We start from the raw sequence: 22,865 nt of genomic DNA, 5'->3' as shown, positions 1-22,865 counted from the left end.
AAAATTCAACCTTGGTGACAAACTGGCAATGAAGAGGGGAGTGAATGAGCGAGGACTCAAAGATCCGAGAGATAGGGGAGCAAGAGCAAACGAAGAGAATGAGGATGAAAGCCAGAGAGCAAGAAAAAAAAAAGGAAAAAAAATGACAGGAAAGGCGGGAGATTGAGAGAGAGAGAGAGAGAGAGAGAGCAGGAGAATGTGCGAGGAGCAGATTGTAAGGAGGAGGATGGGGAGTTGGGGGAAGAGAGAGAGAGAGAGTGAGAGACAGACAGACGAGTCGGGGTGAGTGACAGACCGTCACTCTGCTGGGTTTTGAAGCCTGGCGCTCTGCAGCAGCTGTGTTATGGTAGGAGAACAACCCCGCTCGCCTCGCGCTCCTCCACAGCACCGTAGGAAGAGAAACACTCTGTGATTGCATCCATATTGTTAAAAATAGATAGCGCGGTAGGTTATGTAAGGCGGGCGAAAGCTTTACACGGCGTTGCCTATGCCGCATCTTACTAATTGGAGGTGGTTTTTGCATGGGGGGAAATAACGCAAGGAGTGTCTGGCTGTTGTTATGTGTGAAGTGTTTTTTTTTTTTCTTTCCTGCAGGTGATGAAGTTGAGTCTGAAAACAAATTACAATGGGAGTGACAACTTCTGTTAAGCATGTGAGCGATTAAGCACTCGGCTGCTGTCTTTGCAAGCTCTCACAGACATCTTAAATTGACTTCATTAACAATACAGCACCCATAAGCTTTTCTATGACACCAATTAATCTCCAGACTTTGAAGTTTCATATTTGCTCAATTGTAAAGGAATTTTCTTTTCCATCTCTTGCGGGACATGAAAGCATCAGAACGATACAAAATTGGAATTTAAAACATGGCCAGGCAGGGAATGGCCACATTTCTTCTCACAAAACACTTTCAAGGTCAGATTTAATACAAAATAACTTGAATAGGAGGGACAACTTTTTCTTTTGCACATAACTTTTCCATTGTAACAGGCTTTTCTCAAGGGTACGTTTAAGAGCTTTGTAACCTGGAGAACAACTTGTGTTCTATTTTTGTGCGACAAGTGAAGACGTTCCAAAATAGCCCTAATTAGTTTCTGCTTCTCCAAGCTTAGGAGCGTGTGTAATTGTTCCGTTAATGGCTACTCCATCCCAATGAGAAGGCAACGAGACAAAATGGCCCCAGGCTTCGTAGGCGAGCATTACCCCCCACTAATGCCAGAGATTTATTTCTTCCACAGTAAAAAATAACAATTTAAAACCTGAAAGACTCCCAGAGGTTCAAGATTGGGAAATAATGAACTATTTTCTTTTTCAAATCTGGCTGAAAAACAGAGCAGCTTTGCCCTGTTGCTGTGAGCTTTAGTAATTTGACAGTTTTAATACCTGATGTCTGTGCACTGACAGACATGGTTAGCAAACAGAGCGTTATTGTGTGCGTGAACACACACACACACACACACACACACACACACACACACACACACGCGAGTGTATGTGCGTGTGGCTGTGTGTGCGCAGAGTTCTGGGTGTTGAGTGAGTGAATTCAATCATGTACACTTGTTATTACGAATTTGCATAATATTCCACCTCAGTGCACAGCCAATTGGATGCAGTTTAATATATGCACATGAGGTAAGATGATATGCCGTAATGTAACGGATCCATTCCAATTGAAAAGTAGTGGTAATGAGCGCTGCATTTCATTCCAGGTGTGTTGATGCATATAGAGCATAGATTTCATTACAGTTTTGATTGAATACTGGTAAATTAAGCGTGCTGCAGCATCTGGCAACCAGACCCACAGTATTTATAAGTCGTCTTTGAATAACTACACCTGTGCTTTGAAAGAAAAAGTTAAGTTTCCAAATATATTCCACAGCATGGTACAAACACAGTTTGTTTTACACACTCATACAACAGACAGTTGGGTTGATGTGGCATCTGATAAACTTATCACAAGCTATCAAACCAGGCAGAGCACATGCATTGTGTGATACCCTTTTACATGCAGTTGCATCAGAAACTAAAAAAGCAGCTGTGTATTTGCCATTTAGTGGCTGGTAAAGCAAAACAGTTCCAATGCCAACTTCCAACTGTTGTTGTGATAACATATCTGTGAGGGGAAGGCGGCACTGGAAGAACCTCGGCTTTACCAACCAACTTAAAGAGACAGTCCACACCAAAGTCCAGGTTTTCTCTCAAGTAATTATGTTACAAATCATTTTTATAGTGATCTAGCTTGATAACTAATAATGATGAAGACCCTGCACTGATGAAACCCACTTCTTAACATGTAGCATATTCCATTTGGTGGACGCTTTTATCCAAAGTGCCATACAGTACCATGAGTGCATTCATTTTTCCCAAATTATCTTGGATTTTAGCGTAAAGACAGAGCTACAAAACAAAATCCACATTGTGTCAAACAGCTATTATGAATGTCTTTGGAGTGAACTGTTGCTTTAAGACCGGCCATGGAGAAACTGCTTGCAGGCCACTGAAACACCTGAGCGCAGTTTCCGCCATAGGCTCTAAAACTGGAAAGACGGATCGTAAAAAGGAGGGTGAGAGGGTTCAGCGAGAGGAGAGAGAATTCAACAAAGGAGGCAGGTACAGCTAAAGGGTTAGTCCAACTGAAAAACAAAGAAATACAGGCAGGTAAAAGTGAGAAATACTCCCCAGAGGTCAAGGAGACAGATTAAAGGGTAAGGGGTTAGGGGCTAGGAGCCAGGACAACTGCATGGATCACTGTGGGCCCCGCGGATCACTGTGACGCTCACAACTGACCGCCTGTGTCAAACATCGCTCTAAATCCTGACACTGAACCGAGGTGCAACAGCCATCATGGAATAAAAAGCCATTAAAATTGCCGGTTATGGAAAGTGAAGTATTCTGTGTGTGTAATGCCTTTTAGGGGGGTTTTACAGCACGCACTGCAGACTGTGTTTTTGTAGTAAAACATGATGTCACTCATAATTGCCGTAAAGTGTTGGTGAGCTAGAGGGAAAAATGCCCTCGTTTTGCGTGACCTTTAATAAGTGCCATTACAGCATGCGTATGACTAAGGCAGTCGAAATTGGCAGTTACACTTTAAAAGCTGAGGCAAGATGTGTGAGCGCATCATGACTTTAAGTGATATATCTATTATGGAAGAATGGCCAGCTCTCTCAAAATGAATGAGCCGAATGAAAAGTCACAATGAACAATGTTGTGGATGTGCAGCCTCACCTAACCCCTAACATACCTCTAATAAAGTTCTGAAACGTCTTGAATATGTGCAGCTTCGCGAGTTGAGATATCTACTCTTTGAAAAAGTGACACCTACTCTCACAATTACTGCTGACATGAGAGTAAAACAGTTTTTGGAAGAATGTGGAAGTGTTGGCAATTTCACTAGCACTGCTGAGGAATGACTCATGTACTTTCTTCAACTAGTGAGTGATGAATTTCAAGTAACCACATTTTTTCTAAAAATTGATATTGATGTGGAATGAAGCCCTTCAAATGTAGCTACGGGGAGAGGATAATGTGGCGATGGGCAGAGGGGACACACAAGCCGAGCTGTATCAATGCCTAGATAGGAAATGATGCAGACGGTGTCTGTTGCCATGGTCTTCAGAAGTATAAATAACTCTTTAGAAAACTAGCTGGCATTGATGTCCCCCCTAGGACGCCAACCCTTCTTCATGGAAAGGTTCAGCCCGAGTTCACTCTCTGCTCCTCCTATAGTGTTTTAATGAGTTTCAGAACGCCGGCTTCACTTGATTCTATTATCGAGCCGTCTCCCAGCGCTTGTCAGCTAAATTAGCCGCTAGCCGGGGCTTTTTGGTCCAACCCACACTGGTTCATCTGAATGTGCCGAAGAGTCAGAGAAAAGGTCAGATCACAATGGAGGGCAGAGAGAGGGACAGAAAACAAACCAGAGAGGTCTAGCGCCGGTGTCTTGTGCAACGCGGTTCTGCTAACACACGGATCTGTGTGTTTTCACACAATGGAGTGGTGGGCGTATTCCCCTGCCAGGAGCAGCACTAGTGAAACCTGACTGCTGGCATTTTTCTAAATAGCAGGAGGTCAACAGGTTCCTGCCCCTGCCTTTTAGTCTGCCCCGGTGTTTACATAATGCAATGCAGCTTCCACATCTGAGCGAATATTTCACCTTACATTTTTTATCTCTGTAGGCCTGTGCTACATAAAACAAACACAGATGTGGCTGGGTTTAACAGGGCTTATGTGTTAAGTGAATGACTGTCTTTGTATCTTTTACTTACAGCACAGCTTATAGCATTTGTTGACATTTATAAAGCGGGCTTACAGATACAACCTGGAAATTATATGACCATCTAGATGTGGGTTCTATTCATGTGTTCTCCAATGTGTTTCAGGTATCTCTCTTTTTCCTGAACAGCTGTCATATTTTCAGCCATCATTTGCATACAGCCAACTGTCAAGATGGACCTCCAGCTGTGCTTGCCAGGACATTATGTGATGTAACTGCAAAACCTCTGTAGGAGGTGCAGACAGACGGAGAGAAGGAGAGATGGAGACAGTTGGAGAGAGAGTGAGACGGAGAGAGGATGCCCTCCTTACTTCCAAAACGGCTCCTCTCCTGCCTTATCAACCCGGCCGCCCAGCTCTTCTGATTGAACCGGCAGCGCCACCGACTCTGGCCGAAATAGATTGCGTTGCTGTTTCTATTACATCTTACAACCCCCTCTCTCCCTCCTCCCTCCTCCCCCCGCCCCCGGCTGTCCGACTCGCTGCCCCGGGCCCCTGCTGGTTATTTATTTGTTATGGGCCTTTCTCATTTGAGCCTGAGTGGCTCATCATTGCAGCCAGAGACTCTGTCTGCGAGAATGGAAGCCTCTCTCACAAGCTGAGGATTTATGGACTTCTGACATGGTGCCAGCGGAAGCCGGCGAGGAGGAGAGGAGAGGAGAGGAGAGGAGAGGGCACAAAATGCTTCACACCACCCTCTCCTCTCTGAGTCACATCCCCCTCGCTCATATCTTTCTTCCTCTACTTGCAGGAATATGCTCTTGTCTTCAAGAAGGGAAAAAAACCCCACAAAAAAAAAACGTTCTACCTCTCTCCTCAGCTCCTGTTTCTTTTCCTGGCACTTCCCTATCATACATGATCATTCGAGACTTGCATGAATATTTTGTGGGCGCTGCGGCTCTGAGGCTTGCATTCCCTACTCTTGGTAGCTTGTAATGTTATTCTATAAAAGGAGCAGCAACTAAATGTATAAAATGCAAGAAATGACAAGAGAGACACGTCTCCAGATCTAACTGAATATTCAAGGCACTGCTTGGAGTTTCCTAGAGAGTTTCCAAGGGTTAAAGAGACTGTGCTGCAGCTGGAAGGTCACAGGTTTGATCCCTACAACAGTGTTTGCATCCCGTTGAAGTTTTCTTAATTAAGACCCTGAACCTCTACTGGCTCACTCAATGTTAGCTGCATTGGATAATAACATTAGCGGAGTGACTAAAATGTAAATAATACATGTAAATGGTCGCATATAAAGTGTGAGAGGGAGAGAGAGAGAGAGAGAGAGAGCGAGAGGTGGTTTGTGATTTGAAAGTTATAAGTGCGTAGGAAGAACAGGAAGGGAATTTGTGCGCGTTGACAAGCTAAATAAAAGATGAGGGGAGGGCATGAGGGAGCAGTTTTGTTTGGACTTGGATGCTCAATTTGATTTGAGGAGTTAATTTGATCCGATGCAGTATCTATTTAAGTGATTAAATCTTCTTAATTCATGGCTGCTTTGCTAAGCACATCTAGATATATGGCTGAAAGTAAGCGAACAGCAACATCCTCCTCTAGCAGTCTCTCTGGAAACGTTCTGTCCATATATCTCTCTGTGTAGTGAGTATGTATGCAGCGGCCAGCGATCATATCAAACACTTACCATGCAGCGCTTTAAGTCAGTGGAACCATTAAGTGAAGCTGCCTAGGAAATTATCAATCATGTCATATCATGCTGGATACTAATGAGGTGTATGGGTAAAAACCGATTAGCAATGCTCGCTGGCTTTTACTAGGAAATTGCTACAACTAGAGAGTTAAGTGTTAGTGAGCTACTGAAAGTGATATTTCACCCTGGAAGAACATTTACACATATTAGCATGCACGCCTCCCATTGAGTTCGTGAACGGTCGACCTCCAACATGAGCCGCCCTCGCCGTTTCTCACCACCGCTATTTATCTCCTCGACCGGGGGAGTCGAGCCATGAGGCACGGAGGGCCGAGAGTGTGCAGGTTTTGGCTCCAACCAAAGACTACAGCAGGTGATTTAACTGCTTAGCACACCTTCAACCAGACAGGAGGAACTAATCTGTGAAATCACCTGCTGTAGTCTTTGTTTGGAATGAAGACCTGCAGACTCTCGGCCCTCCATGGCTCATGGTTTGACTCTCCTGTCCTCGACTATTAGGTACACACTACCAGTCAAAAGTTTGGACGCGCCACATTTTTCTTTATTTTTTACTATTTTACACATTTTAGAATAATAGCAAAGACATCAAAACAATGAAATAACACAAATGGAATTATGCAGTGACCAAAATAGTGTTAAATCAAAACTATCTTATATTTTAGATTCATTAAAGTAGCCGCCCTTTGCCTTGATGGAAAGGCAAAGGCTTTGGAAAGAAATTCATACATAGGATCAACTTCACTATTTATATTTGTCTAAGAAACAAATTTCAAGCATTTCAACAGAAGCCTTTGGATCAAAATGGCTTTAAGAGAATGAAAAACATAGAACATTCAATCAGGTGCGTCCAAACCTTTAACTGGTAGTGCACATCGTCCTCAGTAATTGCGAACTGGCAAATGTACTTTTTTGAAAACTGCGACCATGAACAGAGTAAAAAATAATATCAGAGTCGCAGTAGTTTGAATGTGTCAACACCAGTAGGTTTTCGAAATAAGAGTAAGCGAGTGAGTGCCATCGCTATGGAAACGCAGGGCAGGCAGCATGGGCGGATGACTGAACTCATACGGTGCTGGCATGCGTGCTAAAAATGGGCCAACGTTTTACCGGAGTGAAACATCATTTTGACCTACGGTACGGTGAGAGTGTTAGTAGTCAGCCTGGTTAGACGTGTACGGTGAAGCGAACAGGGCCCAGCAGTGCAATCCTCTGCAGGTCAGAGTTCACGAAAGACACACATCCCACCCCCTTACCCTCCATCTCCACACTGATTGGCTCCGAGTCAGGTGACCCCTGTTCCCCCACTGGGGGAGGGCCATCAGGACCTGTACCTCTTTCAGGGTCACCTGCCTCCTTTGGGAATGCCGCCCCATGATAGGTTGTGCTGGCGCTTGTGGGTGTGGTCTTCCCTGTGGTTGTAGCGAAGGGGGGAGGAGGGGGCAACAAAGTGAGCGATTAGTGAAATGTGAAACTTAAAAACAGCCTGGAGAATTAACTTGTTCTATAGCAAAGGCTTTGTACCTCAGAGAAATCAGGGTGAATCCTGAATGGAAAAAAAAGGCTACTGTCACAACTGTCAACCGCTTAAACATAAAAGTCCCCCTTGATGACAGTGAGGAACATGATGAGTGCAAAGAGCAGAAGTTAATTCATGCATCCTGGACCGGTTCACTTCTCATTAGGTACAAAATGATTTAAAGCTCTGGAATGTCTCCTTCACCAGCTGTTAAATGCCCATAACCAGGAAATCTCTCCAGAAAAACTGTGATTTTGCCATTCCAACATTTGCTTTGACAGATCCACTAGTCTCCTAGAATATTTCTTGCTATGCTGACCTATTACCACACTCTGCACAGAAAAAAATGCCTCACATCCTTTTAAAAAACTGTCAGGGAACACATTTTTTGGTTTTTGGAGTTATCTGTCTAACGAGAGCACTTGTCAAAAGGCAGATTATCATAACTTTGTGACTTGCAAGTTTTTACAACAGGCGATGAACTTGTGAATTGCTTTGGAATTTTTCACAAAAGCTGCAGAAAAAATAAAAAGCCATATTGGGCACACTAATCAAATCAAACCCCCCTGTAATTACAGCAGAGTAAACACGAGTTGCTGCCCAAATCTGCCCAATATAATCATGATTTGAGTGAGCTGCTGGCTTTCGGTTTTCAAACTTTGCAGCCTTTTGTTTGTTAGTGAACCACTGAGAAATCATTTAACCCCGGCGCTCCAGCCCATTTTACAGCGAGTTCCCGGTCCAGCTGGCTGCAGCCTCCGTGAGCGGCTCTTCTAGTGCAGATGAACTCCTAACACTGTTAAAACTCCACCGCGTCCGCTGCTGCGCTCCGCTAAGTGTTTTCACAGATAAGTGGAAATAGATACCGGTAGCTGGCTAGGTGGCGGTTTTCACCACAGTTCTTTTTCCACTACCTCACCAAAGTTGTTTCACAGGCAACTGTGTCACCTTGAGGAGAAGCAGCTAACGTTACGACAGCCACATTTGGGTTTCGTTTCAAGCGTGTGCCAAGAAACATACCGCGTGTTAGCTGCCACAGGCCTTGTATTATCAAACACATTTATCTCGATGACACACTCCACATCATGATTGCACTCTTAGTTCTCCATTAGTGTTTGTCCTTGAGGTCTGGTATGCAGCATACTGTTATTGGCTTGGGCTCTTGCACTAATAAGCCAGCCATAATGTTAGCATACTGCAGAGCGCCTGCCCAGACTGGAGGAGAAGGGCTTGTTCTCTTCCTCTCTCTCTCTCTCCCTCTCTCTGTGTGTGTGCCAGTTGACAGCTTTCGCTCCGAATAAGGTGCCCCGTCAGTATGCCATCTGTGCCAGGCAAATTAAAACTGCACACCAGGGGGTGTTTGGCCCTGGCGCGCCGGACAATAGCTCCAGGACTGTATTATTAGTTCAATTTATCACAATTGTGTTATTCTGAGTGTGCGTGCAGGGTTCATATTGTTTTTCCTCCTTTACTGTTGAAAAAAGTACAAAAAAAGCACGTAATGCAACAGAGAAGCATTTGATTACTTAGGCAGGCGAGCGTTTGTCTCACGCCCTTCCCTCGGCGGGCTGCGATTGTTTGGGTGACAGGGAAGAGGAAGAAAGAAAGCGTCCCCGCCTTTGGAGCGCTTTCGAACGGGGACCGGAAGCCCCCATGCGACAACAGCTTTGTTCGGCATATGGGGTGTTTTATTGTGTAGGAAAGCTGATAATTGATCTTCAGTGCGAGGACTTAAAAGGCTTTTTGTGTGATTCAGCTGGGGAAAAAAAAAAAAAAACGCAAGAGGGACAGAATCTGACTGCGTGTTGAGAACTTCAAACAGCGCGGTGAAGCGTCGGGGTGGTAAGAGCCCCGCAGGATTAAGCGGTGGGGTTGCTCATCAAATCGAGCTACCTACTGAGTGGTAATTCCTCCAGCAGGGAGGCTATACAGACTATTGAGGCATTGTGGGACTTTGGAGGACTGGGGCGAAGCCTGCGGCAGACAAAGTGGCTTCTGTTCTGAGGGAGATGGAGAGAGGCTGAGAGATGCTGGATGGATGGCTCTGTTGGGCCATAATGGCTGACATCTTTCCGCATGATGGACTCAGCGCTGATACTAATCACTGTGCCGGATCAACCGCCACCATTAGCTCCCCCATGTCCCAATTTGTCCGGTGACAAAGGGCTTTGACTTTGAGCAAGTCTTAAAAACTTTAGGGAAAGAGTTGAAGCCGGTGCTTTAGCTGTGTAGATGAAAGTGGATGAGTCAGTCCAAGAGTTCGTTAATTAAAAACCACTCGTTCTGAATGTTTCAGTGTTACGAAGTTGTCCTAACGCCGCTTCCCCATCTCGTCTTAGCCGGCTAGCCGGCATTTCTATTTCTATTCCGGCCATGCCATAGGCTCCACTGTGTGGCCAGCGGGGGAGTAATGGGACGTGACAGGGATGATGATCCTTCCTGATACAGGGCATTAGGCAGCCTGGCCAGCGGAGCTGCTGGTCCATCAAAAGAGTGATGCTGCCGTCGCTTGAGACAATGGCTTCAATGTTTAAGCTGTCAGCCTGGGTGAGAGGGAGAGGTGGCACCCGCCTTTCTGCTGCCACAGAAGCTGCTGTAACCTCTCATGTCGCAAACCAACTGAATAACATTTACATTTTAGGCATACACTACCAGTCAAAAGTTTGGACACACCTGATTGAATGTTCTGTGTTTTTCATTCTCTTAAAGCCATTTTGATTTAAAGGCTTCTGCTTAAATTTGTTTCTTAGACAAATATAAATAGTGAAGTTGATCCTATGTATGAATTTCTTTCCAAAGCATTTTCCTTTCCATCAAGGCAAAGGGCGGCTACTTTAAAGAATCTAAAATATAAGATAGTTTTGATTTGTTGAACACTTTTTTGGTCACTGCATGATTCCATTTGTGTTATTTCATAGTTTTGATGTCTTTACTATTATTCTAAAATGTGGAAAATAGTAAAAATAAAAGGAAAATGTGGTGTGTCCAAACTTTTGACTGGTAGTGTAAAACTGACACTCTTTTCCAGATAAACTTACAATGAGTGAGCAGGTTGAGATAAAAATAAAGATAAAGATAAAGATGCACTTTATTGATCCCCTAGGGGAAATTTGGGTTGATGAGATGCAGCAGGTTGCTCAGGGACTTTGACAGGAGAAACGGCTGTTGACAGACACACACTGCTCTGCTGCAGGGACCAGACCGGCGGCCTTTCTGGCTACGGGACAGACTCTCTAACCACGAGACCACCCGGCCTCCTACTCGGGCGTAAGACTGCTTCCTGGTGCTCAGCTAGCTAACCTTCGGCCTGTAGCGCTCGGTGTTACCAGCTAAGACAGTTGAGACAGCTAAACAGTAAAAAGGTAAAGAGATGTCTACTGACCATACGCCAAATCTGCTGCTGTGTTCTGCTTGCGCGTGGTTGCCAGGACATCTGGAGACGACAGAGAGAAAAAAACAAAAAAAACATCAGGCATGTCATCTGTCAAGATTCCTGTTTTTTTGCCTCCAACTCTCATTCATTTCTAATGGGAGAGTAGTGTTCCTTCATTTGTCCTGTTTGTGTTCCTGATCACACCCGTGACACATGCAAAAAGAGCTGAAAACATCCCACTACACAATAAAACCCTTCTATGAGCAAATGACTGCTTAATTAACACAGAAAGATTGGGAACAGTATTCCTGCAGGGACTGTGAATGGGGGCGGACAAACTACTCTTCAAGCTCCTTCAACGTGAACTGAATTGCTGCCCTTGTTGAAGCAGGGAAACGAATACACTGTAACGCTCCATTATAATTTGTTAGATTTGCAATCACTTGCGCCTGCTGTCCCTCTGCCATCGGGATCCAATAACTGAAACAGTCAATAGGTTTTTCCTGCAACAGCCTTTATTGGATATGAGAGTCAGTCTGAGAATAAATAAGTGTTTCCACCATACCATGGCAGGTATCGGGGTACTGATGGTAGCCGTTCTCCACATCCTGCTCAAACCCGCTCCTGAAGAGAAAGAAAGACAGACACACACACAAAAAAAGTCCTGTCAGTAAAACTGCGTCAATCCATTTCATCAATCCATTTTTAACAGAGCCTCATTGGGTTCCAGTAGGCACCTTGTTGAGGCTTTCTAAAATTGTTTTTGTTGATGAGGAAAGCTGGGAAGCAGGGAGGCAAGTGCACCGAAACAAAATCTAATTTGTTCTGTGTCTGGCCGAGGTCACAGTGTTTGTGTCTTGCGCTGTGTATTTGTTTCTGGGCCAAGTCCAGATAAGTTGGATACTGGATCCTCTTGCACCGTTAGATCATCAATTTGTGATGTTCAGTTCATTCCAGGAGTTGTTTTGTGGTGAAATGTTGAAGTTTACTGTTTTGGTGAACCCACTTTCCCTCAAGTCTGCCTCGTCTACTTCTACTTCAGCTGGTGTTTTCCTACATTTCCCAGAATGTGACCGTGCCTATTACTTAAAACCCAGCATGTCTTGTGGCTGCATTGCATTCTGGTCTCTCTCCTGCTCCAGTGGGTGGAGAAATTGGTCTCTCTCCTCTTCTACGATGGATTTCTCCCTGTATGATTGTTGAACGTCTCTTGGTGCAAAATGGCGGCTCTAGAAAGAAACCCTCGCTCTTTGACTCTGAGGGACTGACACCAAAACCTGACGTTTACCGTTTTTAGATCGCAGTTATCGCAGAAAAATACAACAAGATGGGAACAACCCAGAAATGCAAGGTACATCGCCAATAGCAGTGTTTTAGAATGGATTTAAAAGTGTTTTAGAGTGGATTTTTCCTTTAAGACTCTCCAGGATATGAAGAAGGAAGGACAGGCTGTGCAGCTTTATGAAAGGGACACACTATGGCAAGCCAAGGTCTTGTTGTAAAAGAACACCTTGCATTACCTGTGCTCGCTGTATGACATGCTGCTGGAAGCACATAGTGACTGAATGCTGAATGAATATTTGTACAGTGATAATTAGATTAGTCTATTGTATGTAATGTGTTATTCTGCACCAATGTCATCGTATCTGTATACATTTATTCTACTTTGTGATTTAACTTTAAGCAGCTTCATCTGGAGTTGTTGAGCGATGGAAAACGGAGGCACAGTTTAGTGAAAGGGAAAAGAAAAGCTCAAATGTTCTGTCTCACATTATGAAGCGCAGTGCAGATGGGTAAATCCTAATCCTCCAAAGTCCTCGTTTGAGTCATTTCTCTTATCCGAGGAGAAACCCAACGTGACGCCTATTGATTCTGATTTTCTGCTGCACTGATGAGAACGTGCCGACGAGTGATGCGCCGCTCTCCCAGCGACAGACGCGTCATCTTTCACCTCCGAGTCGATCAGAAATCAAAGGCTCACGCGCATCCCGACGCAGCCGCTCGGCGCGTGAGGGATGAGATCGCGCTGACGCACGGCGGAGCGAGCGAGCATCGATGCCAACGATCCTCCCACACGCCGAATCGAACCGACACCCCAATCAAAAAAACAGACAGGAGCACACACACAAGCATAATGGTTCTGCATGCACACACACACACACATTCTACCCACTAACACAAAAATACTACATGCATGCACACACATCTATTCTACAAACACACAATCTACATACAAATCATACAAGTGCTTATAATCTGCACACAAACCTACTTCACACACACACTACACACAAACTTCCAACAAATCCACACACACAGTCTGCACACAAACTTCTAACAAATCCACACACACAATCTGCACACAAACTTACTTCTCACACACACATTCTACACACAAATACTACACACTACATCATTTGCGCACAAACCTATTTCTCACACACATTCTACACACAAACATCGATACACACACACACAAAACTCCCAACAAATATACAATCTGCACAAAAACATACTTCTCATACACACACATTCTACACACAGCTACATACTGTACACACACACAAACCTACTTCTCACACTCACATTCTACACACAGACGAACAAAACTGGTAAAATCTTACCACACAAACATATTTTTTTGACTTTCTTTCTACACACACACACACACACACACACACACACACTTTTCAGCTTCTGCCAGAAACAAACGATGTCTAAATTGGAGGCAGGAGCAGATGAGCCGGCGAACAGAGCGAGAGGAGCGAGAACACGGCGAATTCAGCTGGAAGGAGAGAGCGACTCAAAAAAATAATCACCTCAATCTCTTCAATGTGTGTTAAAGCAGCAACTCTGCTGACAACTGACAGGTTTAGAGATGTGTGTGTTTGTAGGACCTGCAGCAAAGTGTCTGTTTAGCACACAGACACACACCCGGTACACTAAATTACACCCTGTGTTATTCACTATAGCCCCTTTTCTCTTCTGAGTTCCGTTACCTTTCTAGAGGAAGCAGAGAGTCGGCGTGAGACAGGAGGTGATTATCAAATCCCAGAATGCCGAGCTGATACTTGTGTCCTTGAGGAGAACGTTCTTCCCAAGTTGTCTAGGGGAGAACAAACTTCTCAAGAATACAAAAACATGAGGACGTCTCTTTACAGTTTGAGATGGAGTGTGTGCTTGACGTCGAGGCATCAATTCAGGTGCGATCACGCGACTCCAGTTTGTTTTCTTTGGTTTGAACCTCAGTGGGAAAGTTTAATTTGTTGCACTTTTGTTTGCGGTTCGTTCAGGTTCACGCTGCCCAGTTACAAGCCAACCGGGGCTTGTAAACAAAAGTCACATGACTCACAAACAGCTCATTTATTGGACAGAGGTTTGGTAACCTGCCATCCTGCCAGGTTAGAGATTTTTATGAGGGGATAGAGGATTCCCTTTAACTTTCCCTTTAACTTTATTTAAGCAGGATGGACTTGTCTGTCTCTTCTTCTGTGGTGTTCATACCAGTTAAAAACACATGAAGAAATAGCTGAACATGAGCATCAGTCCGGACTTCATTTTGTTCTGCTAGGCTTTCCAAGCATGAGGAACTGCTGGCTATCAGATAATAATAATAATAATAATAATAATAATAACTTCATTTATATAGCACCTTTAAAAACAGAGTTTACAAAGTGCTTTGACAGACAAAATAAAAGCAGAATACTCAAAATATGGATTTAAAAAGCAATAAAACAAGAGGTGGAAAAGAGCAACATTCAAGTAAATAGTGGTATAATCGTAAGATGAAAACCAAAATAAACAGTAAGGTTAAAATAAAATAAAAGTAAGATAAAATTAAGATAAAGTTAACATAAAAGGATAAAAGACGTAAAAAGACAATAGAAAGACGATTAAAAAAGCCAATAAAAAATGGCAACGTCTGTCTCCTTCTACCCATAAACCCTTGCGTTTTGGGGGTTGTTTGCTGTAGTTGGTTGGATTACGTTCTGACTACTAACTAAGTTCTCTTGTTAGAGGACAGAAACTTGCATTTTTAGGCGTTTCAGTGCCGTTATTTTCGAGTTTGGATGGCGTTCTCATCTGCAGAAATGACCAGAACTGAAGCAGAAAATGTAAAGGAGTTTGAATAAACAACTCCAAACATGCGCCCTTAGAAACACAGCTGTTCATTTCCCCCAAGTGTTTCAACCGGCTCTGTGCTATATAGACTATAACGCTTTTTGGACCCGACGAGACTTTCTCGCAGTGAATCTCGAGGATTCCCATTCGTTCTTCATCGAACGCATCCTCGGTTGTCAAGTAAAGTTCTGGGATCTTCATTTGTCCTCAGCGTTCATTTGTTTTGGAATCGTACTTTGGCCGTAAGATATTATGTCAAATGTGTTATGGAGGACAGAAGAAAAGACCTAGAAAGGTGGAGGAAGAAAAGTCGAGCCTCCCTGCCACGCCATGTTCCTATGGGAGGGAGGGAAGGAGGGAAGGAGAGAGAGAGAGAGAAGGCCGTGGAAAACTCTTCTCCCTCTCTTCTCCTCTGTCTCAACCCAAATCAGTCGTCAAAATTTATGCCACCTCTGGACCTCTGGGCGAGAGAGGACTGGAAAAAAAGGAGACAGAGTGCATGAGACACAGGAGAGTGAAAAAGAGAGAGAGAGAGAGAGAGGGGGGGGGGGGCAGAGTGGGGGGGCGCAGAGAGAGAGAGAGAGAGAGAAAGAGAGAGAGAGGTCCCAGGTTGCATCTGACTTTATGAGCTGCAGCATCTGAAGCTCTGTTGGGCCTGATTCACATCAGTTCACCCCTCTCTCTCTCTCTCTCTCTCTTTGTTTTCCTTCCTTCCTCCTCTTTCCCTCTTTCTCTCTCCCCTGCCTTCTCTTTCTTTCTCCCTCCTTTTCCTTCCTCTTCTCTCAGTCCCTTACCTTCATCCTTCGCTCTCCCTCTTTCCCCTTCCTTTCTGTCATCCTGTTCTCTCCCTCTTCCCTTTGTCATCCTTCTTTCTCTCTCACTCCTCCTTTGTTCCCTTCTTCAATCTCCCTCTCCCCCCGTCCTCATCCCCTTCGTCCTCCTCTTCCCTTCCTTCTTCCCTTTTCTCCTCTGTCTTCCCCCTTTCCTTTCATCCTTCTTTCTTTTCTTCCCATCGTCCTCTATCTCTCTCCTCCTCTTTCTCCCTCCTTTTCTTCCTCCCGCCTCCTCCCTTCTTTCCTCTTCTTTTTTCAATCCCCTCCCTCCCCACCACTTTCTTTCTCACTCCATTCCTTCGTCGTCTCTCCCCCTCTTTGTCCATCCTTTCTTCCTCTTCTCTCCTCCCCTCCTTTCTTCCCATCTCTCCCCCTTCCCTTTGTTCGTCTGTCTCTCTCACTCCCCCTCTTCTCTCTCACCCTTCGTTCTCTCCCCCCCTTTCTTCCTCCTCTTTCCCTCTCCCTTCCTCCATCTCTCCCCCTTCTCTTTATCCTCTCTCCCCCTCTTTCCCTTTACTCTCATTCTTCTCTCTCCCTCCTTTTCTCCCTCCTGTCTCTCTCTGCCTTTCTCCCTCTTTGTTATATTTCCCCTTTCTTCCTATTCTCTCCCTCTTCCTTCCTCCTCCTCCTCTCTCTTCGTCTCCCCCTCTCTCTCTCCCTCTCTCTCTCTCACCCTTCCTTCTCTCTTCCTCCTTTCCTTCCTCTTCTTTCCCTCTCCCCCTTCTCTTTATCCTCTCTCCCCCTCTTTCCCTTTACTCTCATTCTTCTCTCTCCCTCCTTTTCTTCCTCCTGTCTCTCTCTGCCTTTCTCCCTCTTTGTTATATTTCCCCTTTCTTCCTATTCTCTCCCTCTTCCTTCCTCCTCCTCTCTCTTCGTCTCCCCCTCTCTCTCTCTTCGTCTCTCTCTCTCTCTCTCTCTCTCTGGCAGGGGGCTGATAGTTCAGTCTGGGCAGAATATTTTGGCCAATCTCTCTCAGGTTCTAGTCCATTGGTTTCCAGTGTGGCTCCGTCCCGCCCGCTAAACACCGACTCATAAATCAAACCTCAGCGAGCAGCTGAGTGCCTCGCCAGCGTCAAGCCACATAGGCACTTTCTCTCTCTCTCACACACACACACACACACATTATTACCAGTAATACTATACTTGCGAGGACCTTCCACTGACTGCATTCATTCCCTAATACCTAACTTCTACCCTTATTCTAACCCTAAACCTAACTTCAACCTTAAACCATAAACCCCAAGTCCTAACCCTAAACTCACGAAAATGATGAAAACTTCACAATAAAAGTCCTCACTCTGAAGGTCTACAACTCAAATTGGCTTTCACAAGGATAGAAGTACAAGAACAAACACACACAACCCAAAAAAATCCTGAAGTCCCATGTCAATTCTCTGTCAAACACACACACAGGCAGGTATATAGGCGCACACACACGCAAAGAGACGTTATCTGCCAAACATACAGTACCACATAGACACAAACACACACACACACACACACGTGCACACAAACCAAAAAATCCCATTAGCCCCTGTCCGTGCGAGGGCATGGAAAGTAATACGTCTGGGTGGCCAAGCAGAGGATATGCAATAATTCCAGACCGGCACGTTCAGCCGTCAAAATAATCTATTGGAAGTCAGTCGACAGTGGAGGTGTGTGTGTGTGTGTGTGTGTGTGTGTGTGGGGTGGTGGAGGGGTGGCGGGGGTGTTAGTGGGATGTCAGTCTACAGAAAACTACACACACACACACATAGTTTACAACCAATGTACATAGAGGTAAGAAAAAAAAAAAGATCCCCGGTGAAGTGATTTAGCAGCAGGTTGTACATCAACCACACAGGGACAAGCAAAGTCCTTGACTGTCAGCAGGCAACATAGAAGGAGAAAATAGTGCCTTTAACTGCCTCTCCTCCTCCTTCTCCTCCTCCTCTACCCTTCTCTCCATCCATCCATCCATCCATCTGTCTGTCTATTCATGCATCCATCTACCCGACCAACCGCTCCATCCGTCTTTCTTCGCCGTTTGGCAGACAGTACGGTGCGCCGGCGCGTGATTGAAACACACACAGCCGAACATTACTTTTGTTTTTATGACACGGCGCCGGGAGAGAGGGGGGGGGAGACGGCGAGCGAGTGAGGGAGAGAGAGAGAGAGAGAGAGAGAGAGGGAGAAACACAGACAGAAAGCAAATGAGTGAGAAAGCGGGGGAAAAAGACAGAGGAAGAGTGAGAGACACCGAGAGAAAGAGAGGATGGATGTGGAGGGACGGCATTGATTGGCCTTTTGCTTGCACTCACACGCACACACACACACACACACACACTCACACACACACACACACACACACATACAAATCCTACATGCGCTGCCACAAGGTGCGGGTCAATACCTGCAAGTGTTAAATGTCTCCCTTCCAGTTCATAGGAATGGATAAGTAAATTGCGTCGGTGTGTTTTGTTTTTTTGATCAATGATTGACTGACAGCGGTGATGTCAGTCCCCCCCTCCCCTCCCCTCCCCTACACACACACACACACACACACACACACACAACCCCCCCCCAACCCCCTGACATACCACACCCACCACGCAGTGGGTTTAATTTCCGAGAGATTGCGTGTGCTACACATGTCCGCCGGGCCGACTGGCGTTTTAGTGAAATTTGCTGAGCCGATATTCATCATGTTGACGTTGCCGCCATGTCAAAGCCTAGATTAGCTATCGATTGTCAGGGCCGCGCACACAGGTCCAGTTTATCTGAACGTCGCTGAACAACTCCCTCGAGGAGCGGCCGGAGATATGGAAATTGTTGCTTTTGCTCCTGCTCAGGCTTGGCTGCACGTTATTGACCAAGTTACAAATCTGTCTGCTGTGACTGTGAGTTAGTGTACTAATAATGTCTTTATACAGTGAAGTCCAGCCGTGTGCCATGGAGGGACAAGATGCACAGCTTTTCATTCCAACCAATCACTACAGCGGCTGATTTCACTAATTAGCTTCAGAGAGAGAGGAACTAACTACTGAAACCAGCTGCTGTAGTAAAATCTAGAAAGAAAATCTACATACTCTTGTCCCTCCATTGTATGTGATTGGAGACAATTGTCTTAACATACAAATGTGTTTTTCCTAAATTTGAACTCACTGAAGACTCAGCAATGGCCTTGTATATGGCAGAAAGCTTTTGGTGGTGACTGAATAGTGTGGGAATGAAGATATTTTGCCTGTCAGATATTATTCTGACATTATTCGGCTTTAGTACTATTCACTAAGCCTTAAATTTCACCCAACGTGTTGCGGTGCGTCGCTGTCAGCGTGGTGTCAGTGTGTCGTTCTAGCTGCTCCACAGAGCGCTTTTATTTTGAAAGACGAGCAGGAGCAGCAGCAGCAGCGTCTGGACCAGATTCATCAATATGCAGAAGTGTAGCGTTGGTATTTTTTCCCCAGGATGTGCACAAACGTAAACAAGAGCTGAGCTGAAACAAACTAGTAAGTTTGTCACTTTGAAAAACGTATAGCCTATGTGGATTACCACGCATTTTAGGGTTTTTACGCGAGTCATTACACCAGAAAACAACCAATATCAAGTTTATGTCTCATTATTTCAGCACAGTACATGAGGATGAATGCGTGCGTCAGCCATCGACGATTGAACCTTGCCGATATTTGAGCTTGGATGCTTCCACTGGACACAATGCAAACACAACGCAGCAGTCTCTATTGATTTCAGAGAAAACATTTCCTTGCTGCCTGATAGTAATGGCTGATACCTGATGGCTAGTAGTGGAGCTTGGGGTAAGATCTGTCAACACTCTTCCATGATAAGTAATAGTTTTCACTGTCCTTGTGTAAATCATTGTTGTCCGTCCAAACTGGCTACGAACAGAATGCACCAGCAATGCCACCGTTAGTGACAGTGTGTGTGTGTGTGTGTGTGTGTGTGTGTGCACGACTTACTTGAAGCCAGGTGAGACCGTGGCGCAGCTGCCCGACTTGAGCCAAACGCAGTAAGGGTCCCGCGAAGACAGACAGCTCCTGCACAGCAGAGAGACAGACAGTCAGGATTAAAGAGGCGTGCAGAGCGCTGTGTGTGAAGAACGTTGTGCCAAAGCCCAGCAGATGTTAGCCGGGCGACGAGGCGCTGCGCCGCCGCCGCCAACCTAACGGCACCCATCATGTTTCTTCAGCGCCGCCACGGGCCGTCGCCTTGACTACACACGGAACACTGGGGTGAAGAATGAGCATCATCTGTTGCCGGGTAAAGACCACATGACTGCGATTTTAGCGTTCAAGAGGCAAAGTCAGGCCCGTCAGAAAAAGAACAACACAATTCAACCCTCTTATGACCACGCTTTCACTTTGACAGTGTGGTGAAAAACCATTTGTACACATCAATTGTTATTTATTGAGCATTATCCAAATGACAGAACAAGGTAAAAGACATAATTAACTGCGATTTTTCCTACAACTCCAATAATCCTCTTTGCATGCAAATTAATTCCAATGCTGTCATAAAACTAGGGAACATACTTCTGGGTTTGTCATTGATTATTATTTACATGCACTGATGCCAAACTGTGATATATGGTATATATCTTTTAATGATCGCAAGACAATATATACTCTGGCATTTTACATTATTGTAAAAACAGTGCTTCTATTTATGAACAAAATACGCAATAAGCTATGTTGGCTAACGGTTTAGTTGCCAACTTTGTATTCTCCATAGAAGAAATGAAGTCATCTGATCAACCAGGTGGTGAGCTGAGATTACATTCAAAGTCATTTATAATTAATAAGAGTAAGAGTTGGCTGTTCTTCTCCCACATTTGACCAGCACCTCACAGATTGAGGCTGTGCAGAGGGCTACTTTATAATTAATTAGATATTTATGTCATCGGCACAACTTCGCCGTGGGACTGCACAAAATCTGTACTGTATTTTTCTTACTTGAATTGAATGTTTTGAAGGGATTAAAAATTGAGCGTGTCTTGTCCTCCTGTGAGTCTGTTCCAGGCCTTGAAGTCAAGACTGCTCTAGTTCACTTACAGTACTATTGTTAACTATTCTTACTGATCTCAGCACGGTCCACACAAGCTGCACCGATACGTCATGAATTATCTAATCCGGAGAACACCGACATTTTACCACCCTCATGTCAGCAGTCAGCAGATGAGTCAATCACCTGCTCCTACTCATGTCGGCTTCGTGATTTAGAGAAAAACAGGCTGGGCAGACTTGGAACTGTTTACCTCTTAGGTCGTCAGCATTAGCCACAATCAATAGCCATTAGTCACAATCCCTGTATATTCCAGGCAGAACTACTGCAGACTGACTCCCACACATGTATGCTTTGTTGATTAAACTCCACCATTGATCTGCTGTCTGTCTCTCTGCCTAAGCTTTGACTGAAGTCTGCAGTTCCTACTTCTGCAAGGTGCATGACCCTAGAGGCCGTAAAAGCTGTTAACATGAATTGAGGAACTGAGAATGGATCATGAGAGTCAGTGAGAAAATGAATATTGTTTTCTACATTCCTGCAAAAACGTACTCATGGTTTTCACCCAGCAGCAGCAATATAATAAACATAAGATATGCAATGAGAACAAAACAACAACAAACAAAAATACGGTTTACCTGCCGCCTGCCTACAGTCAATACAGAGATGTTTTTTTAGCCCGTTATCCTGAATAAAACAAAACATACAAACGAGTCTGAAGAACGCTGGTGGTGCGTCAAACCAAAACTCTTCTCGAGGAGTCAGGGAACAAAGTTTTTAATGAGGACCTCTGTGACCTGTTTTTAATATCTGAGACTATTTACACCTATACAAAGTGAGCATGCAGGTGTTACGCCGCCTTCACTTCAGTCTGTCAACATCACAGACAAATCCCACTGAGAGCAGATCAGTGTGTCACTCTTAAAACAGAGGAAAATCAAGACGGGAGCTATTCCCCATCCCACCCCTCCAGCTAGGGACTGATTAAGTATGTATATATGCGTCTATGTATTAAAGTCTTATGAATATAGTGTGTGTAAGCATGAGTGTCTCTGCGATTAAACCTGCCCTAGGCATGATTTTTATATCAAAATACACCCGTCTCATCAGCCTAAATCAGGACGTGGGGCTGCAACCGAGATGAGCGTCCTGTTCCCACTAACTCAGACCCCAGAGATTCACCCAATTTATGCAAATGAAAGTCTGGTATTGGAAGTGGACCGACAAGAAGTGACGAATTAAAACTTCAGAGTGAAATCCAAACTGTCTCCTAAACAGCAGCAGAGAAAGCTGGACTCACCAGCATTAGATCTTTTCCTCTCTCGTCTCTTTGGTATCTTTTGGTATAAAGCATCACAGACCGGCCGGTTGGTAAACATGAGCCTGCTGTGTGCAGTTTACTGACCTCACTTTACAGGATTTCTGGGTATTGAAGTCCTAGAATTTCAGTTAACTCTGCCAAGATGTGAAATTGCCTAGTGCAGCTTTAAGAAAATATGTATCTATACAGTATCTAGTATCTATGAATAAGTATGCATCTCCCTTCCCATCCTGCCTCTCTTCCTCTCCTCTCTATCTATAAAAGACAGCGAGTGTATCTCTGTCGCTGCACTCCTGCTCAGTTCAGACAGGACTGAACTGACAGACCAGCGGGTGACCGGCCGCCACACTGGAGCACTCTGGGAAAAATAGGTCAGTCGTGTCCAATATGGTTTGGAAGACAGCGAGAGATGTGCAGCGAAGTTGTTTGGCCTGTGTGTGCGTGTGTACTGTGCATGTGTGTGCAGTATAAACGCGTTATATACGATCGTACATGCGTGCATGGGTGTCCCTCGCGTCTCTTTAAAACTTCAGACTCTTTCAGACTTCCCTGCTGTCCTCTTGCTCATATTCTGTCACGCTATGATGAACACTGAGGTGTGTATCCTCGCCTGCAGCCACACTGTGTAAGGAACATCCATTAGTTGCTGAGGGGAGGTGGGATCTGTCCCGCCGCTGAGGTCGAGGCTCATAACTTCCAGTTGTCAGTTAGACAACGTCCTGGGAATATCACCCTCTCTGTCTATGGGAGAGGGGTTTCAGCTAATA

The 22,865-nt window shown here is 44.9% G+C and overlaps 1 protein-coding gene across 1 annotated transcript in view; it reads right to left on the bottom strand.

Annotated features, from left to right (window-relative positions):
- Nucleotides 1–22,865, bottom strand: part of sema6cb (semaphorin 6Cb) — a 114,407-nt gene that overhangs the window by 5,587 nt on the left and 85,955 nt on the right. The window contains exons 16-19 of the mRNA XM_071904903.2: nt 19,736–19,813; nt 11,390–11,448; nt 10,834–10,884; nt 7,189–7,344 (exon numbers count right to left, since the gene is read on the bottom strand). Of these exons, the coding sequence (XP_071761004.2) occupies nt 7,189–7,344; nt 10,834–10,884; nt 11,390–11,448; nt 19,736–19,813 (344 nt within the window). The remainder of the gene's footprint in view (nt 1–7,188; nt 7,345–10,833; nt 10,885–11,389; nt 11,449–19,735; nt 19,814–22,865) is intronic.

Source organism: Centroberyx gerrardi, chromosome 12 (assembly GCF_048128805.1).
Source record: "Centroberyx gerrardi isolate f3 chromosome 12, fCenGer3.hap1.cur.20231027, whole genome shotgun sequence".
Classification (NCBI taxonomy): Eukaryota; Metazoa; Chordata; class Actinopteri; order Beryciformes; family Berycidae; genus Centroberyx; species Centroberyx gerrardi.
Note: the sequence above shows the minus strand (reverse complement) of the source record. Positions and strands in the feature narration are given on the sequence as shown.